General features: G+C 39.5%; 1 protein-coding gene across 1 annotated transcript in view; it reads left to right on the top strand.

The window, feature by feature from the left end:
* jam3b (junctional adhesion molecule 3b) overlaps positions 1 to 21,609 on the top strand; it is a 41,030-nt gene that overhangs the window by 16,160 nt on the left and 3,261 nt on the right. The window contains exons 2-7 of the mRNA XM_059351086.1: positions 17,644 to 17,712; positions 18,607 to 18,720; positions 18,809 to 18,961; positions 19,508 to 19,710; positions 21,220 to 21,319; positions 21,434 to 21,563. Coding sequence (XP_059207069.1) covers positions 17,644 to 17,712; positions 18,607 to 18,720; positions 18,809 to 18,961; positions 19,508 to 19,710; positions 21,220 to 21,319; positions 21,434 to 21,563 — 769 coding nt within the window. The remainder of the gene's footprint in view (positions 1 to 17,643; positions 17,713 to 18,606; positions 18,721 to 18,808; positions 18,962 to 19,507; positions 19,711 to 21,219; positions 21,320 to 21,433; positions 21,564 to 21,609) is intronic.

Here is a 21,609-nt window from a genome sequence, read left to right on the forward strand (position 1 = left end):
ATTCAACATGCTTATTTCTAGATTTAACAATCTTGATTTAAGAAATCCTGTCAAGTGAAATTATCTGTCCATGCAGCAAGATAATTTCCCTCAGATTTAGTGTTTTTATCTTGTTTTTAGACACACCTTTTTTGCAGTGCTTTCTTTTCTCAAAATGCCAACCTGGCAATTGTTACTGCAGAGTTATGAGTCAACTGTTATTTGTTTGTTTTTTCAACTGAAAAAAAGTGATGCAACATAGTGTTGCAAAATAAACCAAAGCTCTAAGAACACATTTTATTGCTTGTAAATCTGGCAACGAGGCTTTCCTACATCATGTGAATCTGACCGTCATGCTTTTCCTGTATTCAGACCTCCACTACACAACATGCTTTTTGTTCCAGAGAGAAAACAAAGGCCAGTTAATAGGCTGGGATGTGGGATGCCACTGTTGTAAGAGCAGACTTTAGAAAGACTGGGCTCTGTCCTGGGCCTGCTGTTTCAGAGCTGATAGCATCTTGATGACGGAGCTGAACGCTTCTGGGAGGCCCTATTATGAAGACTTTATAAGCTTCCTGCTGCCATCTAACACATTATGCTCCTGAGTGCCACAAATGTGCAACTACACAGCTCAAGACATGAGTGCATTTGGCTCCACTCTTGTTGTGTGTGTTTAATGCACTGTTACATTTGTCTGTTGGCATTCATGCTTAGTTGGTTATTGTCATTTAGTTACAATGAGCCTCGATGAGATGACTCCCAGTGTAGAGGCATTAAAAAAACACTGAGCTCCTGCCCAGGCTGTAGAGATGTGCAGGTCGGGGGGAATATATAACTCATGAAAACAGTTAAAAATAAAAGTCAGCAGAGTTGTATGAAAAAGTTGGTGTGTCCCTAAAGGCTGCATAGCAAAAAGCACCCTTTCAGTTCAGCTCTTTTCAGCCCACAGCGGGCATCCTTGGAGCAGGCAGGAAGTGAGGCAGATTAAACCTTTTGGACCTGCTAAGTCAACATGTCTCTGCTGTGTGCTGTTGTATTATTGTTCAGTTGTCAGTTGAGCCTTAGCTCATCGTGGTCAGCTACGCTCACCGTCCACGCACTCAACAATGAGCGCTTATCTCTGCAGGCTGTGGCAGAGTGGCTCAGCTGCCCCCCATCTCTCTGTCAGTCTGCCGGCCAAATGAGCATTATTAGGTAAAGGAACTGCTGGCTGGTCAAAAAAAAAGACCCATGTTAATATCCCAGCATCCAGATTAGCCTGATATCTGCAGATGTGTCGCTTTCCAGATCTTTATATGTTGCAGGGGAATTATTGGTTAATCCTTTGTGACGTGGTGATGGACAGCTTTAGAAAAGGGCGAATATTCCTGTTGAGGATTGAATGTGTGTGTGTAATGTGTGTTTGCGGGTGTAAGTGTACCGGGTGGGGGAGGTTTTGGCGTGTCTGGTTGACAGGACAGGCAGCAGAATGTTATCCAGGGATTTACCACCATGTATTATTATCTGACCAGTTCATTGTCGCAGGGAGGATATAGGTTAGTGCACAGTAGCAATAGTCATTTATAAAAACCCTGCTCTGGTGATTGGTTTAAAATGGCTGCACTATCAGTATACTCATGGAATCGTGAAATAATACTACCCATAAGCCACTGCCGTAGACATACAAACGTTTATTTTCATCACGCTTGAAAAAGGCCTGTGTGGAAATTGCATTCCTAATTAGGATTAAGGAAGGGGTCAGGCAGCCTGGACTAGAATGTGAAGCATTTGCAATGAGCGTCGCTGATGCCATCTGTGCAGAGTGTGTTGAGGAGCTAATTCTGGCACTGAGTGTGGCGCGATTTAACACAGATTTTTGCGGTAGCAGCTTCAATTCAAGCATGGGATTTGACTCAGACTGTAGCCCAAAAAAAATGTTGCAGGGAATTTGCCCCCAACCAACCCACCCACCCACTCCTGTTAGGTCTCCTTTAAGCTGACGCCATGGAGCTCCCCAATTCATTTGGACATCCAACATGTGTGGCATGTCAGATTGTTCGCATAACAGAGATGCTGCGCCAGGGGAGGCCCGCTCACCCTCTTGGCCTTATGCTTCGATCTGTTTTGACAAGGCGTCCTCACTGTCTCCCTCAAGAGGCTGACCCGGGCTTGAAAAATGAGCGGCCAATTATTTGATCATGAAGTCTGGTCAAGGCAGGGAGAGCTACCGCTGCTTCCGCTCCTTACCTGGGAGGGATCCCAATTAGCAGACCGCGGGGGCTCTGGCTGGTGCTGACAGCCACTATAAATAGTGCCTGATGGGAATTTAAATGCTGACCTGTTCTCACTGTAGGATTGGCTCATGATTGTAGCACATTACCTGCATCATTAAACTACACTGACATCAGCTGAAGTTTCAGGACTGACATAGAAATCTGTCGTGTATCACAACTTACAGGCTTGTTATCCCCCTTCCAGCTCTTGTTGCAGAGTTTGTATTGGCACTGTCATTGTCACTGTTACAGTGAGCACATCCTGCGTAGTATTGCGTAAGTTAACATTGGAAATACTATGTAGTTACACGGTAGGTGTGTAAACAAAAGCAACAAGTCCTCCATAGCATTGAAACTAGGGATGTAAACGGTTAATCGACTATCGGTTAATTGTCGAAAATAATTTAATCGATTAAATTAATTAATTGTAGGTTAACTGAATGTAGCTGAGGGTGCCATTGCTTAATCTAGGCCACACCGAATTTACTTGAATGTAACGCCGCCCGCGAGAATCCCGGCACACAAACATGAGGCGGTCAAAACGGAGTGGAGAATGGGAGCATTTCAAGCTAATTAATGAGGACAAAGACGCTCAATGTAAACTCTGCGGTACTACGTTTAAGTTCAGCAGCTCTACGAGTTCGCTTAGATACCACCTTCAAAACCTGCATGCAGCCGTGTTGCACGGAGGAAGTCCATTGCCTTCACAACTGACTATCGCCGCAGTGATGGGAAGGCGAGTATGCGACGACAGGAAAGCTGAGGGCATTACTCAGAGGATTTGCGGCATGATCGAAAAAGATATGATGCCAGTTAGCACCGCTGACGGCGAGGGATTTCGGGAGTTAATACACTTCATGGAGCCAGGTTATAATATCCCTTCTCGGGCGACCATAACTACCCGCCTGGAAGCACGCTACAAACACAAGAAGACTGAGCTAAAAACACAGCTAGCCGCGGCTAATGTGGCTTTGACGTTTTGTTGGACGGCACTGACTACAGAAAGCTACAATGACAATTACAATGACTTGCCACTACATTGAAAACGACTGGCAGTTAAAGTCACTTACTCCAGACCATGTTAATATGCTTATTTTCCTGAACAAAAATACAGGGGTTTAGGTCAGGAGTGTATTGAAAACACATTGAGAAAGGAATGTTTTTTGTTTCAGGAGAGGTAGCCTATATCTTCATTTAATTGTTTAATAGAGGCCCTCTAATTTTACTGTCACCTTCCTCAGGGATGATTTAAGTTGTGTTCAGTACTACATGTTACTGTACATTTCCAGGGCTAGTAATCTTATATAGTATCTTTATATAAGTACTTTACCAGATAATTATATGTAGGCTTAATATTGTGTAGACTAAGCCCATATTGTATAGATTTCAAATTTATTTTATGTTGCATAATGTTTCACATGCAACAGGTGAGCCAGTGCACAATTATTTATTTATGTATTTCAATTTTCTGTGCAGAATTTATTTTGGTTAAATGCCATTATCTGTACCCTATCCCAACTGGTACAATAAAACATTAATTGAGGAATATAACATGCATTTTTTATTCAGTATATAAGCAATATTTTGCTTTACGTTAAAGACACCGTGAGAAATGTATGTTCTCAGGAAAAAAGCCACTTATCAGTTAATCTTTAATCGATCGAAAAGGTCAATCAACTAACGATTAATAAATTAATCGATAATTTGCATCCCTAATTGAAACACACAGTAAGTTGTTTGTTCCTACGGCTGGGCAATACATTTATATTTCACACCCATAAATTGGAACAATTTTGGTTTAATTTTCATTGTGGTTTGTTTGGAAGAGACAATCTTTTCATGGAAAGAGGTAAAAAAAAATTTTAGTCCAACTTGATGGACAGTAAAATTATACTTTTTTTTATAAACTGTTCTAGCTGTTCCATGGGTCAAAGCGACGTTATAAATATGGGTCATTTTAAGCTGCATAGGTGACCTAAGGGGTCTCAATAAAAGGGTTGTGTAGGTGTTCCATTTTTTAATCATGTTTACATTCAGATATTTCAGGCTCTCATGAAACAGAATTCATATCATCGCACAGGTGACAGACACGGTCATGTTGCTAATGCCCTGTTCAGACAGCTCGAGGAGGGGGCGCAGGGTTTCAGCAGAGAGAGCAATACTGGCATTACACAGCATCTTAAATATAACTCTATGGAGGGTCATGTTTTCCACGTGGATCTCATGACCGGATCTTTAGTCAATAGATTTAGGTCTACACTTCCACAATGTATGGGGTCCACAGTTATTGTCTCCTCCTCAGTCACAATACCCAACGACCATTGTTCCGTTTAATCAAGCATTCATTCACTCCTACTGCCTGAAACTGTGTCACAAAAACAAAGGTCTCCATTGGCATGCGTGGCTGCTGGGGCCACGTGAAGAGACTGTATGACACCAAACAACAGGACTATTTTTATACAGCGCCAGGATCTGATGATTTCAGGGCCAAAATTTTTCACATGACTTCATGAATAAGTTATATTATTACGGAAGATCATTCAGTGGATATCAGTTCCTTTGGATGGCTTGTTGTTTGGCAGCAAACGGTACATGGTTAAATACAGGAGCTTGATGTTCTGTCTTTGTGACACTTTTTAAGAAGTATAAATGTCTTTATATGGTGCATCAGCAGTCAGATTGTGTGCTTACTTTGTCAGTAATGTTGCATGCAGTTAGGGCTGGGCGATATGGATCAAAAGTCATATCCTGGTATTTAGGCTGAATATCAATATACGATATATATCCTAATACTTTTATCGCAGAGTGAGAGCAAATGTTCAGTCAAAGACAAAGACAAGTATGACATGTTACAAGTGGTTTTATTGAAACCCTTCATTTAAGTGTATGTACATAAATACTGTTGACAACAGGAGAACCTTTTTTGCCAAACCCCACATGCAGTATAAGAAAGGATTAATATAATTACAATAACATAGCAGCATATGATATAAACAATTATATAAGGCACACTTATCAGACATGCAATCATTTCAGTGACTATTTTATGACCTAACTATGACCAGGATTTACATAGAAAGTATGAACAATGCACAAAATTCAATGGAAAATAATGAGTCATGTGTGACAGTGTTCAGGATATTTGTCAGGCTCTCAGGAGATGACAGAACAATAATACAGACATGTTGAACAATGCTCTGAAGTTTTAACTGTATTGTTTATCCCAACTGCAATTTCCTGTTGTCGTTTTATCAGGAATAAAGGGCCCAAATGGAAAATAACTGAAGATAAATAGAAGTAAAAATCTGAACTGTGTGAGAACAGATTAAAGCTGAGAGTGGTTCATGAATATATAAGCATTTTTAGACGTGTATATTTCCCTAAGAGCCATTTAGTGAGTGTGGAGTTTGTGAGTCCCTTGATGTGAAGTAATGGCTCAACGCAGTGACTAGTACCGTGGCAAGCGAAAGGCACTGCGTGTGAGGTGGAAGAGTAAAAGTTGCTTTTCCTACTCTGTGGTCCAGTCCTGTGAGCTAGTCGTTTTTAGCTTGAGGTCAAAGTGAGAGCAGGCCAGATGTAGACGCTAACACTGACACAAAGTGACAGGTTCCCAGGCATTCAGTGACACCATCGGCTCCTCCCTTACCCCCCCTCCATCCTCTCATTGGCTCAGGCCCAGTCTTTGACCCTGCCTGGATCAGAGGGCTCACCAGCAGTAAGGCACATGGGTTGCCCCAGCCTTACCCAGCTCACAGATCAGGACCTGCAGCGGTCTCGTATGTAAATGCAGAATAAATGAATACACAAGGAGCCCTTGTGGGGAAAGCTGAACCGAGTTTGAGCACACCTGGATAGGATAGGATGCATTTGAATGAACTCCTGATACCAGGATACAACTTTTAATCAGACAGAATGAGTTTATCCACTAGGGGCTAAAACCGATGGGGGGGGAGAAAGTTTGTCGGAGACGTCACAACTATGAGGCTAGCTTAATTTAATTTACATACAACTTTTTAGATGATATAAATGTACTTTTATTGTTTATCCATAGTCAGATGAAGTCTGTATGGATGCAGATGTATGCATCTCACCTCCACCTGCTCTTCGTCTTCAGACCTCGACTTTGTGCTTGTTTAAGCTGATTGTATGCGGGCCACTTAGCATTCTGAACACAATGTTAGTCTGACCACTTTCATCCCTGGGCATTAGAATTCTGCAGGCTCTATGTTACTTGGTCACAGTAAGAGTCGCTGTGAGTCTAATGTCTGTATTTTAAATATGAAGCAGGAGGGTATCTTTGGTCCCAGGGTCCTATGTTCCCCAGCTTAATAACCTCTTATTATGACACATTAACGAGACCTTTCAGAGGGTTTTATGGTCTCAGCAATGAAAGGTTCTGTAGGTCAACTGTTGAAATCACCCACCTACTGTTTACAGCAACTGATGGTATACACAGTATGAACGTAAATCTGCCTATGGCACGATAATGCGGCGTTGCTGCTGCAGTGCCACTGTGCCGCTGCCTACTGTCTACATTGAGTTTGCCTTTTGAATAATAGTATCCATTTCATCCATTTCTACTGTCGTGTCCACAATGAATAGCCAGTACTCTCATAATTTACTGTGCTGTGTAATTCACTGCGTATTCCAAAACAAGCCTTTATTTTTAGGTATTTTGTGTTAGGTTGAAATATTTTTTTCATACCTGTGACATATTCTATAGACATAGACATTGAAACTGTAGTGAAAGGTGTAAAAACATAATTTCGATGCTCATAATTGCTTACATGGAAAAAAAAATATGAGACACCCTGAATCTCAAGATGTACCTTTTAACACGGGTGTTGAAATAAAAACCAAGAGGTTTCACAACTCACACGCACTGCTCAGGCAGGCAGTGTGGCCAAAGCATAATTCTCACTAATCAAGAACATTATATTTTGTTTGGTTAACCTCTATAAAAAAATGAAGCAGAAAATAACAATTTGTAGGTTTTTCCCAAAAATGTCGAACAATTCCTTATGTTTTATTAAATAACAAATATTTTTAACCTGTCACACCAGAGACAGAAAGGCAAAGAGAGCTGTTGACTCTCTCCTGGCCTTTACAGGAAACCTATCCAACTCTGACCCAAATACCGAGACGCTGTACATAGCAAACCGTGAATTTCGTGGACCACTTCACCCCTGTTCAGCATGTGATACATTTATATGTAGGTTTTATATAGCTGCATATTTGACATACACTTGACAAGCTGCTCTGGGTCCATCCATTTATGTGCTCAAACAGGTGACATTTGCTCAGCAGCTGAAGGAGCATCTGATGCATTTATATGGTAGAGATTGTCTCATCTTTGTTTTAATCACTCTACATGTGCATTTCCCTCGACTTTATCCCTTTGACACAATTTTGGATGTTTTACACAGATTGACAGTTCTCCCAGAGGCTTTTTTAAGTTTAGATAAAGCGAATGTAGACTACTAAATGCCGAGAGAAATGCAGAGAAACAAAGATCTGTAGTTGAAGGCTTCAGTATGTAATGAAAAAAAGAATTAAATTGTTTTTTCCTCTAACCAATAAAAGGGGATTTCCCCAGTCGATCAAAGAGATTACTCAGCCTGAAGTCTGACTATTTTATCTCATGAATTGTCTGCCGTGGTAATCTGAAATGTCTGTGAGTTTCCACAGAGCTGTCACAACACACTGACACCAGATAGGTAAAAGTAGGTGTGAGTGGGAAGAAGAATGCTGAAAATACACTTGGGGATGAGAAGAGTCCGAGTCGTGGCTGACCACAGCTGTGACAATAAAACCTGGGGTCGTTCTCAGCCCTAAAATCCCCTCGTTCATTGTCATCATGTCACCAGCCTTCTCTTTTCATGGAAGCAGACCTCTGAGCTCTGTTTAGTCACTTTCTCCCACAGCTACCAAAACAGGTGGGATCCTGTCTAGTGTTGGTCACCGTCGGGGGGTGAGGGGGAGACAGCAAGTAAGACAGAAAAAGAATCCAGTTACTATGGAAATATCGGCAATATTGCTATGGGAACTGCAGCGCCAGAGCCCACTTTGTCTAGGATCTAGCTGTTATCGTCTCCCAGAAAGAAGCTTATGGTAATATGTGATGCTCTTATGAATTAATTTATCAGGCTTTGTGTCCCAGCTGACATCATAGACTTTTATCAAATGGAAATTAGCATCTCCTCAGGGTAAAGCATGCAAGACATGAGAGGGCTCCGGCAATGCGCCGTTCAACTTTCTGCTTGCCTCCAGTCAGCACCCCAGTGACACAGCGCAGGATTTTATTGTCTTTTGCCATTTCACTCATTATTCACAATCATATCATTTTGTTCAACACTAGGCATAACATCGTATTACACTTAAATATGTTACATAAGGACTGAAAGATTCTACAAGACTACAAGACATAAGAACCACTAGATTCTTGATTGTTTCACAGTGACATTCATTTTAAAACAACAGTCACAATTGACTCTAAGCTGTCGTCAGAATTCTCTAAATCTCACAGCACAATTGCTATAGTTTTATTTTTTTTGTATTTTTTCCTTTCAAACACTTTGGAAGTGACCCTTTCCTGGCTTGGCGATAACGTGCCCGGGGCTCATGTTGAACTTTCGAGCACTGTGACCAGAAAGTTAGTCGTCTTTTGTGCGCTGCCAAGATCTCTAGCCTTAGTTTGAAGAAAAACACAAACACCGACACTCCTTTAAAAGATGTTGTGTGTGCTTTTAGTAGAAAAATTCCAACAGTGACTCCTTAAAGGGAAGCACAAGAGAAACCCCACAGGAGACCTGGCAACCTCTTCACACATCACGAACTGTGAAGGGCAGGTCTTTATAAGTCTATCTAGGATTCTTAAAGGACCAAGTCATTGAGTCTTTAATCACAGGAATGATCTAATAATCTTGAAATAGGTCAGTGTCATGTTGCATGTTCAGACACATATCACATTTTTGTTTGTGTTAACTGCCTCCTTAACAAGTGTTTTCAGAGGAACTTGTGGATGTACCTTGGACAAAAAAAGATGATAATTGAGAAAACAACAGCAGATTAATCAACAATGACAATATAAATAAAGGACAGCAACCCTATATTAAACTAAAATGATGCACTCTAGAAGAACATACCTTTAATCAAGCTTCTAGTAATAGTGGGAAACAATGTTGTTTTTAAGTTGGTTGGATATTACCATTGCATTAACACTGATGTTTGAAAAATGTGAAATTATTAGAAAAACGCAATGGCTTACGCAGAAAAGTGGAACATTTTATGTTAGTTAGTTAATACTTTTGATATCTATAAGTATCTTAACTCACAACATGATGATTTACATTCCTTATGGCCTGTTTTTTTTGCTTGTGTTCATGCCTCTGCACCGGCGACAGCCAAAGCCGGAGGCATTATGTTTTGGAGTTGTCTCGCTGTGTCTGTGAACGCAATATCTAAGAAACGCCTTCAGGGAATTTCTTCAATTTGGTGCAAATGTCCACTTGGACTCAAGGATTAACTGATTAGATATTGGTGGTCAAAGGTTTAAGGCCACTGTGACCTAGTGGTTTTCCCGCTCTCGTGAACATGATTTTTCAGAAACGATTGGATTGGAATTTCATTACATCAGTCACTTTGAACTAGTGCATAACACATATGTTATCATTTACGATATTGTCAAAAACATTCCCCCACGGTAAGAATATTTCATCCCACGATAAAAACGATAAATTAAATTCCCATAGATGAAGTATGTAAGTAGCTTGTTCCAAAACGGGGCTCCAGCTCCGTTACCTAGTCGGACGTCATAATATGCTGCAAAAAACACTTTTCCAGCTATTACTCAAAGCCATAACGGGACAGAATGTGAAACATTTGGTCGGACACTGAACTGGTGATAGTAGTCTTGGTTGCCTTGAAACACTGGTGACTGTATTGATCTGTGCTGCCAGGGTAAAGATGTGTGTGAAGTACGGACGGGAATAATTAATGGATGATAGATTAATGGTCGTTAATAATTTGGTTGATCACGTGGGATTTTTAATCGATCTGTGTATTTTTTAATTGTATCACTGTTCACTGTCACTGAACTGAAACACGCCGAGCGTTCAGTTCTGTGGCCGTTTGTCATTCAGCCAATGAGCTGAGAATTAAGTTGCTAAAGCTTCAGTTTGCAAGCTGAAAGTTGCAATAACAATTATAAAACACACAGAAATACAAGAGTATTAATTTGAGCAAAACTAGCTTACTGTATCAAACCTTGCTAGCATGAAATACTGAGTTTAATTTGTTGGTCCAAAACTTATTTAAACACAAAATATACTTAAATATAAAACTAACCTCATGCCTCTTTAGGGGCTAAAACATAAAAACATTGAACTCCTTGATGTTATCTTTACACTTTAATCTCACCTGAGGTAGTTTTTGCGATCGACAGGATCAAGTCTCTTTACGTCCTTTCAAAATAAAAGCATCCGTTATCAAAACAGACTTTTGCACAGTACTATCCAATATCTTTTATTTTGCCCATGTAGGCATGTTTTTATACATACTAGAGTTTTTATACACACTGGAGTATTTATATATACTGGAGTATGTCTAAAAACATGGAGATTAATTGATTTATTGATCGTTAACTTTGGCAGGTTTCTTCTAAACACCCATCCCTAGTGTGAAGCATCCACATTTTAGAATTTGTATCTGTATCTTGTATCAGCAACATCTAGTTCTAGTAACTCGTTGACTTTGGTTTGCGTTTGATGTGATGAACATGTTTCTTGCCCTTGCCCTCTTTTTGATCTCGTAGTGAAGTTCCTTTATTTAGAGGTTGTGGAGAGAACACAGTGATGAACTGGTGCCCTCAGGAGAGTCTCCCTCAGCATTTACATTGTTCATCTCTCCTGCGCTCTCTTAGCTCTTATCGTTGTTTGCTTCCTTTGCTTTGCTTGTTTACCTATGTTTAAATTGGAAACATGGTGCTGAATATGTATCAGGGGTATCTAGGACATGTTGTTCATGTAACATTAGCTACACGCGGTGAATATATAGCACCTATGTTCTCATATCCATGCACCTGACTCTACACGTGTGTTTGGATGCACATGTTCATTCTGCTAAAGATGTTGTGTCCCTAATGTAGCACCGAAAATGAGTGACACATACAGGATCTACCATGTTGTCAGTTTTATGTACTGGTAAAAAAAAATGTATCATTTGAAGGACACGGCCTTGGAGATGTCAGTGGTTGATGTGAGTCTCTGAAGGTGTTTTATTGAGATGACCAGTCATTTGAGTTGGACACAGGAAAAAATGGACTGCTCAGTCTTATAGAACACATAACACTCTTCCTTTGCACTGCAAAAAAGGTATGTCTAAAAACAAGATAAAAACACTAAATCTGAGGAAATGATCTTGCTGAATGGACAGATAATTTCACTTGACAAGATTTCTTAAAATAAGGTTATTAAATCTAGAAATAAAAAATTAACTCATAAAACAAGATCAATTAAAGCTGCAAGATGAAGTGCTTCGAGCAGAGTGCAGTGCAAATTATTTGTTTCTTACCAAGATTTAAAAAAAAAATTTGATTTAGAAGTAATTATTATTAATTTCTTATTTTAAGTATCCAACATGCTTATTTCTAGATTCAACAATCTTAATTTTAGAAATCTTGTGAAGTGAAATTATCTGTCCATGCAGCAAGATAATTTCCCTCAGATTTAGTGTTTTTATTTTGGTTTTAAACAACTTTTTTTTGCAGTGTGGGAATCAATTGAATCCAGCAATTCAGAGTGAAATGAATAAAAATATAACTAATGGAATATTAGCAGCCTCGTGGTTGACCGTATCGGCAGAACATTTATTCACACATTTATTATACTCAACTCAAGCAGCACGGGAATACGTGAAGAGTTTCCAAACAGCCACTGGTTGATAGTAAGTGAAACTGGGTGGGTGTACTTTGATGTCTGAGCCTCCAAAGGGGTGTGGGAATATTCTCCACAGGCACGAGGCGGAGATTTTCCACAGGGAATATCACTAGGTTGCTTAATTGAACCTTTCTATTTATGGCAGCAGCCTCACCTCTCCGGATTCAGCGAGCAGCAGTACAGGAAACAGTGAGTGTGCTTTTCCAGGGGGAATAACAGAAAAAAGGAGGGATTCATTACACAGTGCAGGCATCAGGAAATACCCAGCTCCTCTATGCCTGTTGTATTATTCAGTGTTGTAAAAACCTGTGGGTTTATGAGGGCATTACATTAAGATTACAGAGAAAACCCTGACGACGGCAAGGAAGATTAAAAAAAAAACTTTAATGCAGATTTACAGATTGCCAGATCTCACACAGCTGTGTCCAACTAAGAAGGAAAATATAGAGAAGGGAAATGCAATTCATGCCATATTTAGGTCACTGAGCACCTGCATGGTTTAAAAGCTAATAATCTACATCACACACATTTACACACAGGTCATGTCCTGATTTGGCTCAGAGAGTTGTGTCCCATTTTCATTATGACAAATAATATGTAGTTGTAGTTGGTTCCATTTGGTACGAGACGGGTCAAGACCTTACAGGCTATTCAAGGAGACACAGACAGAATGACATGATCAGGGAAGGATGTGTCAGACAGACTGGAGGAGAGATGGGAAACACCGCTCTCATAACATGCAGTCAGCACTTCCTTAGCTTTCACCAAGCTCCGATACTTTACTGGACACTCCAGCTGTTTTCTTGCTATTGCCCGGTTTGGAAAAGATGCAGCCTTTGCTTAAAGGATACCTAGAATGAAGAAGGTGTTAATTGATTGATTAAATATTTAGGAACAGAGTCATTTAAATCCAGTACAAAAGTTGCAATCTTTTTTACGTTTTGTTTGTTTTGTAGCTTAGCATAAGCAGTTAGGGAAGGGTTAATGCCAGACGGGGTGTCGATTACCAGGATTTATTGGATGACGGTCGCCTCTGTGGTATCCATTAATTCCTGATTATGGACACCTTGAACCCTTAACCCGCTTATATAATAGTCACTTGCCAAAAGAAAAAAAACAATGAAGACCATTAATTTATACTTTAACTTGTTTTGTAATCAAATCCAATCAAGCCACCACTCCTGGTAACACCCCTAATGACAAAAACAATCATTAACACCTCATTAGGTTCTTGTGCAATGAAAACTTTGTTCACTCTTCCAGTAAAGAGGACTAGCTTTAGATACGACTTGACAACAGGAGGTATTTCTAGGACTTTGATTAGGAATTCAGCAAAATACCAATAAATATTTTTGATACATCTATAATTCTGCCAATTATTTTTCTGGATCATTGATTGAATGTTTTGTCTATAAACTATGAAACATTTTTTGAAAAACTTTAGTACAATTTCAAAGAGTCTTCAGTTTTGACCAAGCAACAGTCCATAGACTAGGGATGGGAATAATTAATCAATGATCAATTAATGGTCGTTAAGAATTTGGTCACATAGAATTTTTAATCGATCTGTGTATTTATTCATTTTATCTCTGACTGCGTATCAGTATCACTGAACTGAAACACACCCAGCGTTCAGTTCTGTGCCCGTACGTCAATAAGCCGATGAGCTGAGAATTAAGTTGATAAAGCTTCAGTTTGCAAACTGAAAGTTGCAATAACAATTATAAAACACACAGAAATACAAGAGTATTAATTTGAGCAGAACTAGCTTACTGTATCAAACCTTGCTAGCATGAATTACTGAGTTTAATTTGATCCAAAACGTATTTAAATATGAAGATTACTGTGAAAACTAACCTCATGCCTCTTTGGTGAATAAAACAATAAACATTGAACTCCTTCATGTTATCTTTACAGTTTAATCTCATTTGACTTAGTTTTACGATCAACAGGATCAAGTCTCTTTTCGTCCTTTCAAAACAAAAGCGTCACTTATCAAAACAGGCTTTTGCACAGTACTGTATATATATATTTTATTTCGCCCATGTATGCATGCAGCGATTAATCGATTAATTGAACGTTAACGTTAAAGATAATCGAGTTGGCAGGTTTCTCCCAAATGCCCGTCCCTACTTCATTTTATTATGACAGAATACTCAAACGGCAAACATTCACATTGAAGAGGCTGGAACAGGCACATGTTGGCATTTTAGTGATGCATTGAATGTGCCATCCCAAACTAAAGGATCCTGTAATACACAACATTAATTGTCATATTTTTTTCTTTATTTCAGTCAGAAATCATAACTGGTTAGTTCTTGGTGTTTACTAGCTTGGGCTGTAATGTTGTGTCAGTGTTTTTGAGCGGGGGTTTCATGTGATTTCCTGGACAGCTGTTTCCATGACAGACCTCTCAAGCTTTTTATGTCTACGTCAAGCTCACTTAGGCACCTAATCTGCACTAATACTCTCCGAATTAAGGAGCGCAGGGACAGGGGGTAAACTCCATTAGCTCTGTCAGACCAGAAAAACTGAGTGCTGCATTTAATGGAAAGTCATAGTACTAAATTAATCACCTGGAATAATTTATTGTCAACTTTGGATTCTATTTCAACACGGCCTATTCTGATATTTTGGACTCTTGACATACTTGGCCTAGTTAGATTTGGTATATAGTTACACAGTGCACGCTGTGTATTTGAAACTCAAACCTAGAAGTAAGAACTGGCATGCATCACACACACAAGCTTTTGTCAGAAACGGTAAAAGGCACATTTTCACGTACACAGATGACTTTAGTTAAGTGAAGAGCAGATATCTGCACCATTGTGCAAACATAGATTCAGTCATATATCTACCTCCCTGTGTAAAGAACAGATTACCTTCAGTCACTTCTCATCAGATGGTTTGCATTTCTACAAGAGCGTAGCTACAGTACAAGGAGCTCTCAGAAATACCGGCAGCTGAAAAGCTTTTCTCCTCTGCTCACAGCTTTTAATTCTGCCAGAACTCTGTGTGTTTCTCTGCATGGAGCGCTGTGGAGACGAAGCTAAAAAGGTGACAGGCTTCCACTGGATCTGTGCTGTTTGACTGTCACACTTCTGAAAAGGAGTGCATATTCTCGTCTGTGCTCCTTTGCAATTCTTTGTCAAAGTTCTCAGTTAGAAAACACCACTTTTTAAGGTTGTCAACTTTTTCATTTAATGCTGTAGAGCTAAACTTATCCCACCTGGGACCAAACTTTGTTGTCTTTGCTGCTGTTGCACAATATGGAATAAATAATATCTTCACATACAGCAGCAAATCAAACATTTATTCAAATTAGCGTGAATATAGTGGAAAATATAGATACATATCGTTATCCTTAAGATATGCCTTTATTTAGAAAATTCCCTCTTTATTTTAATTCTCTTCATCAAAATAATTGTTTTGCTCCTGGTCCCTTGATGTGTGTGTGGAAGGCTTATTAAAACCAAGTTTTCTAATATTTTATTTTCTTGTTTAAATATTTGTCATAAACAAAATTGATGTTATGTTGATGTAGAATAGATGCGCAATGCACACATAAACAAGACAAGGATTGTGGAAATGATTTTATTATGCATTATATCTGATAGAATAATGTACATGGAGTCTAAGCATCAGCTCCAAACTGTCCAAACAACTTCCTACATATTGTATTGTCAGTTGTGAGTGTGACCTACTTTTAACCTCCACGCCGTCTTACTACTGTCAGTTGCGGCTAAAAAACAAGCTGCCGTCTTGTCATGATCTCCAGAAAGACTGTGGGCTAATCAGCTTAGCCTGTCTGCTTTAGCAGGTGACCCGCGACACTGCTCTGTTTACAAATGACAGTTGGTGCAGGTCAGGTTATTTGGTCAGTTTTTTGTTTTTTTAAAGAGACCCACGACCATCCTACTCCTAATTATTAACAGACTACACTTACATACTAGCACCATTCAGGGTGCCTTTGTGGGTTTTTTGTGTCTCACTGCGATTATATTTTGTCTCTTTCTGTCATTCTGTCCTCTTTTTTTATGGTTAATGCTTGTTTTTGTCTCTTTGTGGTCATTTTTAGTTTCTCTGGTAATTTTACATCTCTGGTATTTTTGCATCTCTGGTAATTTTGGGTCTCTTTGTGGACATACTGTGTCTCTCTCTAGTCATTTTGTGTCTCTCTCTGGTCATTTTGTGTCTCTCTCTGGTCATTTTTCATCTTTTTATGGTCATTTTGCGTCTCTCTGGTCATTTTTCATCTTTTTATGGTCATTTTGCATCTCTTTGTGGACATTTTTGCATCTTTCTGTGCTAAATCATGTGTCTTTGCGGTAATTTACTTTCCTTTGTGGTCAGTTTGTGTCTTTTTTAACAAGAAATGTTAGAAGTCACTTCACACAGAGGGTCTGGTCCAGGTGGCCTGGTCTCTGTAGCCAGTGGTCCCATAAGTGTGTATTACACTTTATCATGCCCCAGGTCACCTTGATGTTACAATGCATTTCTATACAAAGGAGCACTGAGGTGTATCATGACTTGAGTGGCCTGAATGCTGCAAGCCAGATGTACATGACGGGAGTTATAAATCATTTTATAATTAACTATTACTTCTTTTTAAGATTGTGCCAGGGGTTGGCAGCAAGGGAGGTTGCACAAATGGAGATTAGGCATCCCATAGATTTTCAGTGACAGTACAATCTGCACAAGTGACCCTGCATCTGAGAGCCAGGCCATGATTTTAGCTCTGTGGGAGTGTTGATGAGCGTGTTCCTCAGTTAACATTCATGTGGAAGTGACTTTGTGTGGATCTGTTTGTGTACCATAGGCTGTCAGGATGATTCAGCAGTGCCCCCTCCCTAGGCCTTAGCCCTCCACCACATACCAACACAGATCTTTCCGGGGTGCTTTTGCACCATTAGTCCCACATGGGCAACAGCATCAGGCTCAGACAGACAGAGAGAGAGAGAGAGAGAGAGAGAGAGAGAGAGAGAGAGAGAGAGAGAGAGAAATAGAAAGAGAGAGGGAAGGGCTCGGCAGGCAGTTGAACTACTGGCATGGTGAGCTTGCCCTGAAAAGGGCACATGCCTCCCTGCGCAATTATCCACTGTGCATAGAAACAGCACCCCCACCCTCAACACAGCCACACACACACACACACACACACACACACACAATGGTTTGACCAACACAACTAAAAATGGAAGATGGACGGTAACAGAGCATGGCCAGAGAGTACCAGGATGTTAAGATCATCACACTGATGTGGGGTTGACATTTATTTTTTTTGTATCTTAATTGTGTTTGTGAAATGTAAGATGAGAGAAGATGTAGCAAACATCCTGAAGGAGAGTGTTAAAATAAGCGCAGCATGTTAGTGGATGTCAGCTGGTATTGTGCATATCGCATGAGATCATCACTGTATCATGAAAATTCATGCTCTGGAGGGTCTCGTGTTCAATTGCTTCTTCTGTCTTGTTTCGCAGGCTACTTCAGCGTGTTAGCTGTGGTCCTGAAAACCAACAACGAATCACCGTGGACCGATGAGTTTGACAGTAAGAGCTCATTATAAATTTCCACCATAAAATAAAAATGCAAAAACAGTTTGTCTTTTTCATGTCCGGCTTGAATTACACCCATTCTTGAGGATTATGTCCCACAAAAATATCCTTAAAATTAGTACTTATCACACTCATTATATATGTATATACCGTATATATTCTATCTTTATATACGTGTGTGTGTGTGTGTGTGTGTGTGTGTGTGTGTTTGTGTGTGTTAAAAGTCTAATCTAAAACTAACGAGACCTACTGATAACAGGTGTAAAAAAGTATTGTTTTCTGTTATTTATTTATTGATTTATTTATGTAATGAAAATGTTAGCCCTTTACAGTTATGTCCCACATTAAATAGATATATCAAATAGGAAAATGGTCTTTTGCAGTTAGTGTTATTTTTCAGTTATTGTTATTTTGTTTGAAAGTCACAACAATCAGAAACAACATTCAGGTTTGAAATGATTTTCTGACAGGTTTTTTTTTATATTTGATGATGTGAGGTGTTGTTCATCACAAAGATAAATTACTTAGTGGGCAAGATTACAAGGATGTATTTTTATTGAACAAAAAGATCAATTTTTTTTTAAACAGCTAACGAAATAATCTTCTATTTAATACAACAAAAATCTTTTTTTTAAATGTACAGTTAAATATTATAATACTGACTTTTGTGTGCCTGACAAAGTTTACAAAATGTCTATTTATGAAAAAAATTTAATCACAAGGTGTAACAGCCAAGATGATATTTAAAAATACATTTACCCAGTATAACTGAAGCTTAAAATGGTTTTAAAATAATAAATAAATAAGATTTTGTCCCAAATCTCAAGGATGAGTTCTTATATAATAATCCCTAATACTAATAATAATCCCTTTTTCTCCATCCTGCAGGAATTGAGTTATCATGTTTGATTGAGTCCATTTCGACAACCAACCCCAGAATCGAATGGAAGAAGATAACAAGTGAAGGACCAAGTTATGTGTACTTTGACAGAAGGATCTCAGGTAAAGTCTAAAACACACCAACAACTTTTTATCTGTATTTTCTACACATTTATCGGCGACGTTGCTGAACCCGTTTTCAATCTGACAGGTGACCTGGAGAACAGAGCGATGATCAGAGAACCCGCCACCTTACTGATAACCAATGCAACGAGATCGGACACAGCCAAATACCGCTGTGAGGTCACAGCTGCTGACGACCAGAAGTCTTTTGATGAGATTGTGATTGACCTCGTCGTAAGAGGTACTCCAGCTCACCTTCATCATCAGGCTTACATTGCAGCAGAGTGGAAGATGTGATAAAGATTCTAAATGCAGAAATCAAGCCATTATAGTGCCCTCAGAGAGACCTTGCTTAGTGATTCACACTTTCGATGCTGTAAGATGAAACCGTGTTGTAGGTCGCACCAACCCTTTGGCATACATATGAGGATGTGTTATGACCAGACCTGCCCAGCTGCAAAGGCGTGTTCTGGGCTATAAGAGGAAACTTCTGAAACTGCATCTGCTCTGAATTGCAGTGCTAAAGAAAGCAAGCGCTGCGTGTTTTGGTGGCGTTTTTTGGCACAGACCGAAAATCATGTACCCGTCCGGTGCTGTCAATGCCGTCAGTCCAGTGGACCATAAGGGGTCAGGGTGACACTGTCAAAGTCAATCAGAGGCCGAGCAGCATCATGAAACAATGTGTCTGTCAGTTTGTTTATTGCTGCGATGCTCACAGAAACATAACCCCTTTGACCTGTCGAGCTCTCCGTGCAGACTTTGTGATCATGTTTTATCTCCCCTTCAGTGAAGCCCGTGGTGCCAAAATGCAGCGTCCCAAAGTCAGTGCCTTTTGGGAAGTCGGCTGAGCTGAGCTGCGTGGAGGACGAGGGCTTCCCCAAGTCTCAGTACCAGTGGTTCAAGAACAAGGAGGAGATCCCAGACGACCCAAAGACCAGCCTCAAGTTCATCAACTCCTCATACACACTCAATGCAGAAACAGGAACTCTGGTTAGTGCGTGCGGGCATGTGTTTGGACAAGGGCACGCATGAGCGGCAAGGGCGGGGCAGCAGGGACGGTGGCCTGACGCCCAGGGGTGGGGGCGGATATTTTGGGGAGACAGTTGATGGTGCGAGAGAGCTTGAGCCACGAGGGGAATCTACTGTCCTCGTTTGCACATTCCTCAATTCTCGCTTGCTTCCCGGCGCAGCTCGATGTGCTCGGTGGCTCGCCTCCAACACTCTGCTGTCAAGCTTTTCATGCTGGCCTCTAAGATGTGACACACCACAGCATACTACAGTGTTTGTCTTTATGTGAAACTCTAGTGCAAGTGTTGCAGGCTCAGTGGAACAGACCATTCACATCCATGTCTGTAAAGCAACGAGCTTTGGAAAATGTTTTATCTGCTGCACTTATCTCGTTTTGACTTTTTGTTATTTAATTTACTGTTATTTTTAGGGTGTTTAGAGAAACTCGGTTATCACTCCTCTGCTGCTGCCATATGAGGAAGTCATGCCCACCCAGCTATAATAATAGAAATCTATTATTATTTTTAGTGCTATCGTAATTAGCACGTTTATTTTTGCCATTAATTTAAAAATATTTAACACATTTTTTTTAAATTAACATGTATATAAATAGCTAAATAAAAATAAGTACTGTATGTTCAGCATCAGTTTGCTGACCATCTATGTATTTGATTTGATTTGATTTGATTTAATTGCACGCAATCATTCAAAATACAAACAATAAAAAAGTGTGTGCTGGAGAGGTCAGAAACTTACCAGGTTACTATAATTTAAAAAGTACAAACTTTCAATTTGATGAAAATATAATACAAAGACTGTTACAGGCTACAGCTCAATTTGCAGAAGTTAATAATAAGAAATGAAACACCAGGACTCAAATTACAAACGATATATACAGGTGCATCTCAATATAATAGAATATCATAGAAACGTTTATTAATGTCAGTAATTCAAGTCAAAAAGTGGAAATAACATATTATATAGATCCATTACACACGGAATGAAACATTTCATGTCTTCATTTATTTAATTTCTTCTAGTTATAATCATTATGGCTATGACCTAAAATTCAGTTTCTCAGAAAATTTAATATTACAAAAGACCAATTTTAAAAAGTATGTTTAATATGTAAATGTTGGCCTCTGAAAAGTATGTCCATCTATATGATTCAATACTTGGTTGGGGCTGTTTGACTTTAACTATAACTGGTAATGGACTTTTCCATCATATTCTAATGTATCGAGATGCACCTGTATATAAAGATATATATATATATATATATATATATATATATATATAAAAAGAATATATACAATTTAAAAAAAAAAAACACTATTTCTACATGCAAGCATCGTTTTCTGCATAATGTTCTGTAAAAAAAAAGTTGTCCTATCTGCATGACTGATATGTTTGTGACAGGAGCTCTAAACGTTATCCAAGATGTCCTAAAACCTATTAATTGTCGAGATTTTTGTGATTTCTCCGATGCAGAAGTTCATCGCAGTCAGAAAAGAAGATACAGGCGATTACTTCTGCCGAGCGAAGAACGATGCAGGATACTCTGAGTGTGCAGCGCAGAAGATGGAAGTCTGTAAGTGTCTCACACATCCTCTCTTCAGATCTACGTGGTGGATAATCAGACCTCATACACCCTTTTGATGTTGTGCCATTTAAATAAGTATTAATTCATGTCTTTCTGCATCAGATGATGTCGATCTTTTGGGGATTATACTGGGAGTGCTGGTGGTGGTCATAGTGCTCATATGTATAACAGCGGGGATCTGCTGTGCATACAAGCGAGGGTACTTCTCCAGCCAAAAACAGACGGGGAACAAGTAAGACACGGAGACATCCTCCCACTCACATCCTCAGATAATCCAA

This window comes from Centropristis striata, chromosome 15 (genome assembly GCF_030273125.1).
Source record: "Centropristis striata isolate RG_2023a ecotype Rhode Island chromosome 15, C.striata_1.0, whole genome shotgun sequence".
NCBI classification, from domain to species: domain Eukaryota; kingdom Metazoa; phylum Chordata; class Actinopteri; order Perciformes; family Serranidae; genus Centropristis; species Centropristis striata.